The sequence below is a fragment of the Enhydra lutris genome, unplaced genomic scaffold (genome assembly GCF_002288905.1).
Source record: "Enhydra lutris kenyoni isolate GAN:26980312 unplaced genomic scaffold, ASM228890v2 scaffoldscaffold11, whole genome shotgun sequence".
NCBI lineage: Eukaryota > Metazoa > Chordata > Mammalia > Carnivora > Mustelidae > Enhydra > Enhydra lutris.
In genome coordinates, this window is record NW_019154095.1 from 18,679,124 (window position 1) to 18,694,081 (window position 14,958).

General features: G+C 47.2%; 1 protein-coding gene across 2 annotated transcripts in view; it reads left to right on the forward strand.

Annotated features, from left to right (window-relative positions):
* Nucleotides 1–12,206, forward strand: part of LOC111144507 (malignant fibrous histiocytoma amplified sequence 1) — a 96,397-nt gene extending 84,191 nt beyond the window's left edge. The window contains exons 2-3 of one of the 2 annotated variants that reach the window (XM_022498820.1): nt 1,448–1,574; nt 11,900–12,206. In XM_022498820.1, the coding sequence (XP_022354528.1) occupies nt 1,448–1,574; nt 11,900–11,933 (161 nt within the window). In that variant the 3' untranslated portion in view covers nt 11,934–12,206. Of the gene's footprint in view, nt 1–1,447; nt 1,575–7,187; nt 7,216–11,899 lie in introns of those variants that run through there. The other variant, XM_022498821.1, reaches the window with a different exon arrangement.
* The last annotated feature ends 2,752 nt before the right edge of the window (nt 12,207–14,958 follow it).

Genomic DNA, 14,958 nt, shown 5'->3' on the forward strand with positions numbered 1-14,958 from the left:
GGTAACCCTTATAGAGACATCACACAGATGAAACGAGATGTACATTTAAAGCTCTTAGTTCGGGATGCCTGGGTGGCTCAGTGGATTAAGTGTCTGCCTTTGGCTCAGGTCATGATCCCAGGGTCCTGGGATCATACGCTGCATCAGACTTCTTGCTCAGTGGGGAGCCTGCTTCTCCCCCAGCCTACCACTTCCCCTGCTTGTGCTCTCTCTCTGACAAATAAATAAATAAAATCTAAAAAAATTTTTTTTAAATTTAATTTAAAAATAAATAAATAACATTTAAAGCTCAAGGTTCAAAGTTCAAGGGCCAGCACATGGCTGTGCTTTTATTACTGTGGGTTCTGCTGAAGGTGGGGCCTTTAGAAATAGGATATTTTGAGGCAAAGGATTTTTTTTTTATTATCCTTTGTTAGCTTAACTTGGGGATCACTAGAATCTCAGGTCCATTCTATAAGTGATGGCTGCCAAAGAATTGACATCTTATTTTCAGTAGTATCTTTGCCTAGTTGACATACATTTTTGTGTCCTTAGTTTGGTTTATTTAACGTCTCGGTTTAAGTAGGGAGACTTAGGCAGTAACAGCTCCCATCCTCAGCTAGAAGCTGGTTATTGCATCTTCTGTGAGTGAGAGCACCGTGCTAGCCAGGAGAAGAGAGAGAGATGTCAGGCAGCTGCCCAGTAAGTGGACGAGAGAGGGGAAACTAAGGAAGGGAAGTCATCACTGCTCTTAGGGATTTAATGATCTAGTAGGAGAGAGATTATATCCCAGGCATGCAGAGCCCTGGGGGTATTCTGGTGATCCATTCAGTTAATTGTCTGTTTTTACTAGACCCCTTTATTCATAGTATTTAAGCTGGTGCTTTCAAATCCGCACACACACCTACCCAAGAAATCCTCTTGCCCTCTTGCCCGTGTGGAGCTGGGCTGTTTACCTTGATAGCACTTCTAGTGGGCTGCATTTCGAGACCATTTCTGCAGGTCTTTGTCAAAAGGCTGCTACGGTCTGCCCCACTCCTATCTGTCCCGAATGCTAATTACAGGAAGCTCCTTAGCAGCCCTTGCAGTCCCAGGGCTCTAGGGATCCTGGCTCAGTTCTTGGCCGTGACATCTAGATAAAGATCTCCGGCGTCAGTCTGTGAAAAAGAAGGTGAGGAAAACGGTGGCAGAGGCTGTCTTTGTTTGGAACGATGGCCCTTTTGCCACAACCACAAGAACGTTCTCCATGGTGACACAGATGAGAATTTAGGCAGTGGAGTGGGAGCGAGGCCAGTTTTGTGATCCCCGGGGGCATATTTGTTCTCGGACTCCATTGTCTGCGGACCCTTTGCTTCCTCCGTACCTGCTCTCCTCCCTGCTTCCCCACCCCCCAGCGCTCTAACACTCAGTGAAACGGTCCCATTCCTAAGGTGCATCTCATGAATGCATTTTCTCTCTCTTCCTGCAGGGGAGCTGCTGAGTCAGCCCAGACCGGAAGGAGTGGCAGAGATCATTTGCCCTAAGAATGGCAGCGAGCGAGTGAATGTTGCCTTGGTTTACCCACCTACACCGACTGTGATCAGCCCTTGTTCTAAGTGAGTTCCAGATGTGGTACCCCCGTCCCTCACTCCCCATCCTGCCTCAGTGGTTATGACAACAGAAAGCCAAGTTCAAGTACGTGTTGGCAAACCCTGACGACTCCCCCCGGCAGACCTAGATCTCTAGGTGATAGAGACACTGTGGCTTGCTTATTCCTAGCAAACTAGGAGGTGTGTTTTTTTTTTCCTTGTTTGTGGGTTTTTTGGGTTTTTTTTGGGTTTTTTTTGTTTTTTTTTTTTTGCTTTGCTGATAAAAGAGCGTTTAGCAGCTTTATTGAGCTATCTATCATTCACATACAAGACAGTTCACTCATTTAAAGCATGCAGTTAATTGACTTTTAGTATATTTGCAGGTATATGAATCCAAAAAGAGCTTTTTTTTTTTTTTAATGGATAGTGAGAACAGTGAGGGCTCATTAAATAAGAAAAGCCTACAGAAAATCTGTAGTAAATTATTTTTCTCTGTGGGTCTCTGATTCTCAGTCCTTAATAATCAGGGATTGTGCAGAAGGAAGCTTTCACCTTCCCCCAGACAGACTTAAACATGGAGAACATACATATATGAGCTAACTCGGACACAGGGTTAGCTTAGTAATTATACATCAGACTCATCCTGGGTTCAGTTTTTGTTTGTCTCTTTTTGTAGCATTAGGAAGCAAACAGGGTACTGCTAAACTGAGGTGAAATACCTTTTCACCGCAGATCTTGGAAAGTGGCAGCCACAGGCTTCTTGGAGCAGATCTCATTATCTGGGGGACGGCAGCCACGTGATTTGTCCCGCAAAGTAGTCAGACAGCAGACTTTCATTTTTTCTTTCTAGTTGACACATAGATTTTTTTTTTTCTGCATATATATAAGCTTTTTATAGGGTGCTTCCAAAGTTTGCGTTTGAAAATAGTGACCCGTCCTCCTCATCTTGAGACATTTACTGTGAGGCTGCGTTCCAGAGAGCCCTGGGTGGAATGGGGCTCATGCTTCTGCCCTGAAGTGTCCCTTTTCCTGACTCTGGTGTGTCGTCTGCAGAGCCAGGGGTCAGCGGGCGCTCATTCCTTCACAGCTATGGAAGAGGCACCCCTTTCTTTAAATGGGGTGACTCATTAGAACACCCATAATTCGTCTTTGCTGGAAAACATCACTGAGTGCCCGAGGGGGGCGCTTAGCTAAGGCTGGGTGTGCAGAACGCTGCTTCAGCGAACCTGCTGCACACGGTCTCCTTTGTCACTAATGGGCCCCCAAGACACTGTGAAATCGCGAGGCACTTCTTAGGATTACACAGTAGCTTCATACTAACCAGAGCATCCCCTGCCCCGAACCTGTCAAACGACAGCAATGGGATTGCCCCTTTCTGTCAGACACACATGGGGAAAGGCTAAGGACGTCGCAGCTCTGACCTGGAGGGCAGTAGTTTGCACTACGCTTTGCGCTGGCGGAGATCGTCCTGAGCTCAGCCAAGGCTTGTTTTGCCATAGCTGTGTGGCATTAAAGAGGCGAGAGAGATAGAGGTAGAAGTTAACATGTCCATTTGCACGAGAAGCCGCCGCGGCACCGAGCCCACTGATCGGCGTTCTCCCCTGGGCTGCTCGCCATCCTGCCGCAGAAGGACATTTAGGCCAGCCATAGGCTGGCCGGGAGAAAGCTCTCTCAGCCCGTCTGTCTTGCACGCTTTGTTGTACCTACATGAATAAGCAGCTTTAGGTCTTGGGTCATCAGAGCCATGTAGCCTCCAACGTCTGGATGCTGAGAGAATACCTTTAGGGATCAAGCTACTTTTGACCTAGCTGTGGGAGTAGTTTTATTTCAAAATGCATTTTTTTTTTAAAGTGTCGTACAGTGGACGGCAGGGTTGACGTGGAGTCTCAGTTCTACACGAAGGAATATCCATGGAAACCAACATACAGGCAGGCCCGGCCCTGCCCAGCAGAGGTCTGATGTACACACAGATGACAGGGCATGGAAAGTAGGAGATTGGGGGAACTGAGGAGGAAAGCTGCCATAGGAGACAGTTATTGCGGGGTCACCGCTTGGGTCTGACCCCAACAGTTAGACTTGGGGCTACCAGCAGGCAGGAGAACTGGGGAGGGTGGGCTGTTACTGCACTGCCTTTGGAACTCCAGCCAGGTTAACTTGAGCAAGTTGTGGCAGAGAGATCTTTTAACTTCTCCGTCGTCCCAGAAAACGCAGGTGGGTAGTGGAGAGCTGTCTTTCTGAATCAGGCATATGGATAAAAACTTCCAGGAGGAAGGGCCAGGCGCGGGTCTGACAAATGGTAGTCCCGCTGCTGATCTCAAGTGTGTGCACGCTGCGCTTTCTGATTGCTGGGGTCCCCTCCCTGACTCTAAGGGGGTGCTCCCTCGCCAGTGGTCTTTATCCTTGGCTACAGAGGCTCTCTCTGGTCCGTGACCAGTTGTCAGCGCCAAGGCAACGCTGATCCGTGCTACATGGGTCAGTATTTTACTGCTCAAATCAGGAAAGGGTTGAGGGCGACAGGAGCATTCTTAGTAATTTCGCCAGCCCAGCAGGCCTCAGCCCGAAAAGTCTTCCAGAATCCCATCAGAATCATCACCCTCTCCTCCAGCACCATCAATCTCGATCTCATGGTGGTTTCTGAAAAGACAGTCCAAGCTCTTTAACCAACTTACTCCTCTCCTTTACTGGTCAGAACAGAGACTTGCCATCTAACTTGGAGCCTGCCTCTGACCATGTATAAAATAATGGGGCTACCGTGTGCTAGAAAAATCATCGACCACTGTTCTTTGATGGGCTCTTTCTTAAAAATTCCAAGCTTTTCTAATTCTCATCTAATTCACATCTCTGTGTGTTATTTCCCTGTGGGAAGAGACAGAGAATAAAAGAGTAGGTTAGTGGTTTTTTTACGTCCTTTTCCCTTTTGCTTTGGTGATTGGCGAGCCAGCTTTCCATTGGGAAAAGGTCCATGAATGAGATGCCTCTCTTCTCCCTCACCCTCCGGGGGAATAACTGAGGAGCTCAGTGGCTTCTTGTCCTCTTTGCCGATTACCAGATAGAAATGTGAGTCACCTTCAGACTTTGGCTCTTCGGAGCTGATTTTCAAGGATATTTACCTTTGGGATGAGGGGAAAATTCACCTCGTAGCACATTGGCTGAAAAATTCTGTCCTCCTTAAGGATATATGGATTCAGTCTGGTATGTTTTTTTAAATAATGTGGTGGCTCTTGACACATTATTTTGTGGCACACAGCCATCACCATGGTCTAGAGGTAGGATGTCATTATCACTCCTGAAGGAAACATGTGCCCGTTTGCAGCCGCTTCCACCTCATGCAACACCTAGTTCCGCGCAGTCAAGAAATGTCTTGTGTCACTTTCAGGAATGGCTTTGCCGCCTGGTGTGTTGATATGAAGCAGATTTATGAGTTTCAAAGCAATTCTTAGAAAGTGTTCTTCTTGGCCTAGTTCAGTCTTTCGCCCACCCTGCTTCCAGCCCCCCATTTGTTGGACATCCGCGGTGAAGTGGGGGACGTCCACCTTCTTCAGATCATTTTTTCTTTTTCTTTTTTTGTAGTATAGATGACGTTTTTTTTCAAAACACAAACTTTATTTTGTAGAGCAGTTTTAGGTTCACAATTAAACTGAGCAGATGGTACAGAGAGATCCCACGTCCCCCTGCCCCCACACACTGTGGCTTCCCCCGCATAGATGTCCCCCACCAGAGGGGCACACTTGTGACAGTGGACAACACTGCACAGACACATCGTCATCACCCAGAGACCACAGTTTACATCAGGCTCCACACTCGGCGCTCTCCATCCCATGGGTTTATGGAGCCTCCAATATCGTGCCCAAACCGTTATTTCCAGTGCCCTGAGAGTCAGAGGACGCCTTCCTCTCCCTCCCTCCTTAACCCCTGGTAGCCACTGGTCTTTTGTTTTTTTTTCAGCTTTAGTGAAGTCTAATTGACAGCAAAATTGTAAGATATTTAAAACGTTCATCGTGGTGATTTGATACATGGTACGTTGTGAACAGTTTCTCGCCATCTCATTTGTCAGCCCCTCCAACACCTCACACACTCCAGGAATTCCGAATGGCCAGCCTAACTGATGCGGAGACACGAAAGGGATACTGAGTCTTGGACATTACACGTCTCACAAGAGGCGAAAATATCCTTTCAGTGGGGAAAGTAAGGAGAAAGTCAATTCATTTTAAGTTTATTTTTAAAAATTTTGTTTGTAAATTCCTACCTTTATCCCACCTGCCCTGCACGTTGAGACACATAAAATTCCAGTTCAGAAGGGACGCGTGAGCTTCTTTAGGCGAATGGCAGCTCACTGTTCGTTTTTTATTTTTAGGTGCCTATAGAATGTTCCTCTCTTTCATTTCCAGAGAGGTTTAGTCCAACCCCACCGCTAGCAAGTAAAGTATAGACTCCAATAAACGGCCAGATGACCCAGTTATATCTCCTGAGTTTCATTTAAGAGACAGAATTCAGTAGGTCAGCATATAAAAACGTGTTACCTTAAGGCATCCTAAAATGCAGTCTACATTCTTCTATGTGATTGGTTGGTTGGTTTCTTCCTTCCTTCCTTCTTTTTTTTAGATTTTATTTATTTATTTTTCAGAGGGAGACAGAGAGAGAGGGAACACAAGCAGGGGACGTGGGAGAGGGAGAAGCAGGCTTCCTGCTGAGTAGAGAGCCCAATGCAGGGCTTGATCCCAATCAGGACCTGAGCTGAAGGCAGACGCTTAACAACTGAGCCACCCAGGCATCCCTTCCATGTGGTTTCTTAATGGACTCACCCTTGAACATACAGGAAATGGGACTAGATCATTTTTATCCTGCCAGCTGCCATTTCTCTGGTGGAATCCCACATCTGTGTGGGGTGGTGGACACGACCACGGAAGTCAGTCGGGATCGGGGCAGTTCGTATGTGGCCGGATTGGAAAACACTGGCTGGTTTGAAGATTGTTGAGCTAATAAGCTTTCTCCTTTTCCAGAAAGTATGACTGAGGATGAAAGGCAGGGCTGAGACACTGCCTTTCAGAGCCACTTTTGAAACTTGGGTCATTGCGTACATACTGTAGCGTTCCCAATTCAAGCAAGACCCCAGTAAATTCCAGCTTCTTACTGTTTATAAGTAGTCCCAAAGATATAGTGATGACCTCGCATAGGAATTTTGGCATTCCCATTGTTATGACATAAGGATATTTAAGACCAATGGAAACAGCCTTTTATAAAAAATAGAAGGAAGACCGTGGCCTTTATTTCATCCGATAACAGGCAAAATATGTTAGACAGCCCTCAGATTAGTTAGTAGGGACTTGATCATTTTCTTTCTTTTCTTTTTTTTTTTCAAATCAGTGGAGCAACATGACTTTGGCTTTATAACGATGGAGAATCTTTCACTGACCACAGAGCAGTAAAACACAACGGGTGGGGATGGTATTTCAGAAGGAAGGGAGCTACATGTGGAGGTGGCCTGGGGAGTGTATCACGTGGATGTGCTATGTTTTTTTGTAAGGAGTAAGACAGCTCATTGCCTCGCTGTGCTCACAGGCCAAGAGAAATAGTGTCTCTCGGGTGATTTAGTGCCCCGCCAGCCACACTGATACTAGAATTTGTTCCCTCTCTGCTTAGGTATCTCCATACTTTCTTGGAAAATTAAGTGGAAAAGATAGTGCTTCTCTCCCCTTTGTCATCATTTTTACTGTACCCAATCTGTGACTTTAGGAGCACCAGTTTTTAAGGGTAAGTGTCTGGGAAGCAGAGAGGGTTTCTTAAATAGATAAGGGCTTCCTAAGGACTTGCGAATTTAGGGAAACGGTGGGTGGGGTTTGGGATGAAGCCGTCTTGTACAGCGGTGCATTTCAAGATGACAAGCCCTGCGCTTATCCAGAATCAAGAAGCCTTTGGAAATTACGAATAAGGAAACTTCTTGATTCTTTTGCCTAAAAACGATGATATTGCATGCATGAGTCATCTTCTTTCCTTGCTGGAAAAAAGAAGTCATTTAATAAAATTCATGATGCATGGATGTAACATCAGGAAAATCTCAAGTGGATCACACAGCAAATAGCTTTTTAAAAGTAGTGTTCACATTTTGTTCCTCAAGGCCGTTTGGGCTCTGGACTTACCGCTGCCTGAGTTTGAATCTTCGCGATTTCTTGGTGCCATGACTGTAGACCCTGTCAGCTGCAGGGTCCAGAAGCGGTTTCTTGTGGGGCTGTTGGGAGCATTGAGAGAGACCATTGCGAGGGGAGCGGTCGGCACGGCCAACAGAGTGCACAGCACTCAGTAAACTCGGTTGCTGTTTTTCCTACCAGGAATGTTGGTGGTGTGCCCTGTGGGTAGCGTATCAAGGTACTCCTAAAAGACAGAATTTTGAAATGCAGATCTAGATCCTAGAATGAAATGTGCTCACCGACTTACCTAGCAGCACTTAGTCCTTGCCCGGGGAAGGTAAACATGTGTGCTGGGTAGGTAGGGAAGAATGTTGGCTTCCCTTCCCCTTCACCCCTTGAGGATCTGTGTCTAAGGGCTCCTGCGGTGTCCTAACCCCATCTTCATGGGAGAAAGAGGAGATGAGTGGTATCATTTCTTTCATATCATCATCACAAACGCCTGCGGTGCCCGATGGACCCTCAGAGCAAAGCCCCCTAACCCATAATGCTCCTAACAACCCTTTATGTCATATCAGGTGGGGAGCTCTGGGCGCCAGACGAAGCCACATTCTGACAGTCACAGGTACCGAATGGCGCACCTGGGCCTAAAACCCATGTCGTGGCTCCCAGGTCGGTGCTGTTTTCACACCAAGTTCTTACACGTTTGTTTGAAAATGTAGTGTAATAACAGAGTGCCATGGAAAAGATAGCTTGTGGTGGACGGTGCCCTGCGGAAGCGCCGGGGTCGGGCCTGAGGCAGAGCAGGAACTGGGCAGGAGCCTGTATTGTGTTTTCTGTGGGAAGATGCTGGCTGGGTGTGGCCAGGCAGAGTCGTTTCAATGGGCTGTGGGGCATAGGAGCAGTCGCTAGGTGTCTGGTATGTGGCCCTGGAGTGAGGAGGGCAGATAGACAGCGGCCTGTGCTGTCGGAGCCTGATAAAGGAAGTGGTCCCAGGGTGTGGGCTCTGCGGAGTTGGTCTGTATTGAGAGGCACACTCACACTGGAGTTGTTTGCCATCTCTATCCCTCCAGGGTCAGCCAGGGCCCAGATGTCAAAGCATCAGAAAACAGAAAATAAGAAACCTGTTGATATAACATGGGAGAGCTGCAGTTTCAGCCTAAGCTTCTTTTTTTTTTTTTTTAAAGATTTTATTTATTTGACAGACAGATCACAAGTAGGCAGAGAGGCAGGCAGAGAGAGAGGTGGAGGCAGGCTCCCTGCTGAGCAGAGAGTCTGATGCAGGACTCGATCTCAGGACCCTGAGATCATGACCTGAGCCCATGGCAGAGGCTTTAACCCACTGAGCCACCCAGGCGCCCCCCTAAGCTTCTAACTGCCTTGAAGAATTGTGCTGTGTTCCAGGAAAAGCAGATTCAATCACCTGGGAGGATTGTGGATCTGAGCCTCCGGGCGGACCTCTCTTTCCAGCGGCCCACTGCAGCTCCCTGGGAGACCGCATAGGCTTTGTGGGTGTGAATAACGGCCTTTGCCCTCCGTGTTCTCCATCAGTCTGTGCTTCCCGCCTCGGGAGTGGCGCTGCTTTGCCCCCATCTGCTGTACTAAGAGTCCATCAGCTGCAACGCCATCCTTTCCCTCTTCCCCCCATGCGGCCTTCTGCTGAGGCCTGTCCTCCCATCTCTTCAGTGTGCCTTGACATGAGACCAGGTGACTTTCTCTTTGGCCCTTGCTTTCCCCTCGATGCACCTGTCCCTACCAAGATATCTGTGTTTGAGTCCCAACTCGCCTCCATCTCTCTAATCTTTTTTCCTTCAAACCAATATTATCTTTCAATGTCAGATCCTGCCACTTCTCTGTTTAAAAGCCTTACATGGCCTCCTGGTGATTATAGACCCCAGTTTAAACCCCCAGGCACGACTCACAGCCCCCAGCCACCCTGCTGACACACGCGACAGTCCCTCACTGTGGGAAGGGTCCACCATAGGGCATGCCTGGCTGGCTCTCGGCTCATGGCGAGCTGCCACCCCTCCTCTCCTACCTGGTGAAGGCCCATCGTCCTTAGGGCCAAGGGCATGTGTCAGCTCCTTGGAGACACCATCTTTCACCCTTGTGCCTGGAATCAGTGACTCCTCGCCTCACTTCCTACATGCCACCGTGACAGTAATGGTCTCGTATCTGAGGTGTTTTTCACCCGTGACTTTCTCATCACATCTTATTCATTATTCTTCAGCAACACTCTGTTAAGGATTTACCCTCCAGGCATCGTGCCAGGCGCCGAGGCTGCAGAAATAGCCCGCCAGACCCTGCCCTCACGAATCCAGTCGTCTCTTTGGGGAGAAGGGGAATCAGAGACGTAACCAAACAAACTCAGGAGGCTCTAATTACAACCAAAATGTGATCCCTGCCACAGCAAAGTCCTGTGGGCACCGAGAGCAAAGAACACTGCCAGGAAGGATTGAGAAAAGTTCCGGGAAGTAGCGTTGGAGGCGGGTCTTTTGGGATGGAGAAGCAGTGTGAGGTGGGGAAGGTGGGTGATGTGACGGCTCTTTCCTTTCCCCCAGGGCCTGAACACGAAAAGTGGTATCAGTGGGGAAGTACACTCAAACTGGTTTTCCTTTTTTTTCGCCCCCTCTCTTGAAGAGTGGACTATTTCCCTCTGGGCACCCTTGCTTAGACATTCTTGTGTTTCTGTCCTACGTGTGGCTCAGGGGAACAGACAGCCAGACACAGCTGTCTGCGTTGCTGAAGGCTCATTAGAGTCAGCGGGAAAATGTTTGCCCAGCATACACCCCCCCCCACCCCACAGCGCTCCGACGACCAAAGGTAAACTGCTTGGTGAAGGCATGAGTTCCACACTGCCATCCTCTTTAGAATTAGGTTTATTGTATTATTACTTGAATTTGAGTCAGTTTTCAAAACTTTCTCTACTGGGACGTTTACTATAATAATAGGCCTTCACAAGTCCTCAGGGCCAAGTGCCAGAGAAACAGGATACTCTCCGGAGGGCCCCAAACATCCCCACCTTGCTTTTAGCTGTCCAGCGCTCTCGGGAGTCCAGTAACCCTCGTTAAAGGCTGCCCTGCCGCACACGTCTACGTCCCCGCAGGCAAGTTCTTTACCCTCTTGGAACCTTAATTTCCTTCTTGGTGAATGCAGAGGGGGATGGGGTTTACCTCATGGGCATGTTACGGGATCGAGGAGTCATCAAATAAGGCACCGCAGTGAGTGGTGTGAGTCCTAGCATGGAGTAAGCAGTCAGTAAACGGAAGGTGCAGATTTTTGGTAATGTTGCTAATATTAGACTCAGTCTCCTTAAAAATCAAGCAGCCCTGAGAGAGGGGGAGCATGGAGGGTCTGCGTGTCATTGTAGGAAAGCTGATATAAGAGATGGGGGCCTTGGACATTTTTCCCTCTAACCATTTGGTCTGAATTGAATGTCACTCTGTTTAATTAGGTGGCGGTGCAGGCATTTCTTCATTTTCTGTTCATCTGTCTCTGGCTTTTGGTTTGACAGCCTTGCCTCTGACACTTTCAGGGAATTCATGCCTTTTAGGTGAGATAGACATCCTAAACCAAGAGTTCTCACTTTTCAGGATAGATGCCTACTCCTAGCGGGTTATTACGTGCGCACACGTGTGTGTGTGTGTGTGTGTGTGTCTCCCCGTCCATCCATCTGTGGATGTTCCTTGAAAGGACCCAGGGTTAGAGTTTGGGGCTCTTGATTAGAAGTCTAGTTCAGCGGTGGAATGACAATGGATTAGGTGGTTATTACTGATTAGTAGAGTTCGCCTGTATGTCTGAACTTCGTGTTATGAACAGAAGCCTTTGCCTAGCTTTCTATGAAAAGACGTTTTCCTTTGAAGAATCATGAGTTGCCTGACATTTACATTTTTTCAAAGATTTTATTTATTTATTTGACAGAGAGAACGATCACAGATAGGCAGAGAGGCAGGCAGAGGGGGAGGGGGAGCAGGCTCCCTGCTGAGTAGAGAGCCCGATGCAGGGCTCGATCTGAGGACCCTGAGACCATGACCTGAGCCGAAGGCAGAGGCTGAACCCACTGAGCCACCCAGGTGCCCCAACCTTTACGTTTTTATAAGGAATTCCAGAAGTAGAAATTAAAATCTGCAAAAAACCCAAGTCCTATGATTGCTTCCAGTTCTTATCATTGAGACGCTCCTCCCTTCACCTTTTGTCATTGCTCTGCCTTCTTCTCATCTACCCATATAGGAAGAATGTTGGTGAAAAGCACAGAAACCAATGACTTCTATGGCTGTGGAATTTCCGTGGAGAAAAGACAGCATCCGAACTCACCTGGACCATCTTTCACACCTGGCAGACCCTCCACGCTCCCGCGCGCGTGTCCCATGAACTCCAGCAAATCGACGCGTGGGGTGCTTGCAGAGGAGGGCACAGACCTGGCCTGTAGAGGGAGCGGGGAGGGCAGGGGGGAGGCTAGGGGAGAACATGGAGCAAATGTTTTACAACCTGAACCTCAGAACTGTGATCCTCCGAGGAGAGCGCTACTTGAAGAAAAGAAAAAAAAAAAAAAAGTCGAATGGCTTCTCAGGGATTTTGTTTTCTGTCCACATAAAAGCCATAGTTCGTTTAGGTGGCTGTGTTTTGAGCACTCAGATTTCAGTTCTGTTAAATGTGAAAGAGGGATCGACTGACCGTTCATTGCTGTTCCGTGACTAGTGTAAAATATGTATATGTTTATCTTTATTTTTATAATATGCAAATACATTTAAATTTATACAGTTTGATGCTTCTAGCGTTAGTTCACACTGGGTGCGATATTCTGCATGAGAACTGTGCCAAGATGGGGCTGATTTCTTATTTTAGCATAAGACCTTTTTGTTCATTCTTTATTCTTTAATCCTTCTGAGATTACAAAAAAAAAATCTCTCTGTCCATGGATTAAGTGTGGAGGTCCTAGAGGTTACCAGTAATCAGCAAGAACCTTAAATGTGTATGGCAGGTGTCTCCTCCCCTTGTTTTAAATCAGGGTCCCCTGCCTGTAAGCTGGTTTGATGGGTGGCCCGTGGGATTCCAGGGTCGCTCTGCCCGCCTGTCTACCAGCGCCGGGCCGAGTGGTACTTGCTCCGGGCTGGGTTTCCTCTCGACAGTGAGTTATCACAACTGGTGTGCTGATGGAGGCCCGGTGCTGACATTCTTCAGGGGACAGGGACAGAGGGGTCAACGAGTCCATGGGAAACCTTAGTCTTTCAATAGCGCAAGGTAATCAGGAGTCAGTTGTGAATTGTGCAGAGGGCTTTGCTAAGGAGTCCTTTTCTCTGTCTCTCTGCAACAGAGTCTGTGAAACTTAGCAGAGCGCCCTGATAGCCCTCCACGTCTGGCTGTCAGACCTTAAGACAGTGAGTTGCCTCTGATAGGATGGTCACCTGCCAGGAACTAGTAAAACCTTTGTTGTTCAATCTCCACAGAGTAGAACGTGAAGAGCAAAGCAAATTGCTCTCTTATCCATTCCAAATTGGGGCCAAACGTATCAGCCGCAGTAGTAACACGTTCTTTGACGAAGGTAAAGGACTCTGTTTGCAGCTGTCTCCTCTGCGTGTGGATGGAAAAAGGTGTAAAACAAACTGTTAATCCGCAGTGTAAGGCATGAAAAGTGAGTAAGCTGGTGTTTTTCTTTTCCTTCTATAAAGTATTGACTCTTGCAATGCCAATATACGAGGTCTCGACGTATTTTTAAAAAGAATAACCAGCTAGCAAGTGACTGCCCTGGGAAAGTTCCCTAGCTGACGTCCATAGATTGGGTGCCCCAGGAGTCGACTTGACTAACGCCAGAACCTCGGTTAAACGAGTGTGATTTCTCACAGTCATAAAATCAAATGGGATCTCAGACTATTTCTGCATTTTTGGATACTTGAATATGCCACCTCGATTTTGAGATCTCATCTCCTGTTAGAACACAGTCACAAGTTCACCTGCTTAATCCCTTGGTCACAGTTCTTGTGTGAGCGTGTGCATGCGTGCGCCTCTGTGTGCGCGTGTGTGTACGCGCGCGCGCGTGTGTGTGTAAGCCAAATGGTAACATTTAATTGCTTTAGGGACCATCGAGTTGTTGGGCATAGGAGTTTTGTAATTGGCACGAGAGGGTTCCGAAACTGTCAAATGAACTGACTTTGACCAGTCTTTTGCAAGGACTCTGAAGAATGTGACTTTGGGCTAACTCCCCAGGGGACCATTTTAAGTGAAAAAAAAAAAAAAATGCTCCTTTGGGTGACATATCCTGCAAAATGTGTGTTATTCTTATGAACGTAAATGCCCACGTTCTTAATAACTGCTATTTTTGGACAAGTGATGTTTTGTGCTGTCATCTGAACCCTAGAGAAGCAGTATAAGGAGAAATCTCGGTGTCACACGTGACCAGAAGCAGCTCCAGAAAAGCCGTAGACCTTGCTTCGGGGTCGGGGGAGGGTTGGAGATAACAGAAAACACTCTGCTCTACTGGAACGGTCAGGGTTGATGCAGGTGGTTCCGTACCTGGGATGACACAGCCAGCCAAGGCCAAGCACAAGGGGAGACTTTGCAGATCGAGTTGTCCCTTGCCTCGCAAACACCCTACATGTTAGTTATGGTTTCCTGCAACCTGTGGTATCAAAACCACTTCCTAGAATTGTAAGAGTCCTGCCAGGATAAATGTTTTCCCCCCTTCCAAGAGAAAGAAAAAAATGACAGTGCTCATGTTTGACATTTGTGCATTTGGGCTCTTTTGAATTAATAAAAAGGAAAGGGTTTGGTATAATTCCCGATGGGGTGTGTGTGTGTGTGTGTGTTCTTTTTCATACCACAGTTTGTAAATTGTAATTGTGGTTTCTCCTTGAATTGTCTTGACTGGGCAGAAATTTAAAAAAAAAAAAAAGTCAAAAAATTCAATAAAAATACAAAGAAATGGTGAAACAATTCTATTTGCAGAGTTTACTTATTTGGGTTTTTTTGTTGTTGTTGTTGTTTTCTTTCATTTCAGTTCTAGGAATAACTTATATTTTTTTAGTCGCTTTTGAACTGATGGGATATGGATGGTGGCCATGCTACTGGGGGGTGAAGCCCCCACGAAGAAAACTGACAGATCCCTGTTTAAAATCCTGCCTCTTTCCAGAGCAAAGATTCAGTGCTTGAATATGGGCTCTCTCTTCAATCAGACCCTTTATCAGCAACTCGCTGTACTCTTCAGTCTAACTTGGGAATTGAGCACACGTTTGCAAGTTCCCTTTGCAGACCTTGCTTTCCAGAGAGTTCTTTTTTTTTTTTTTAATTTATGT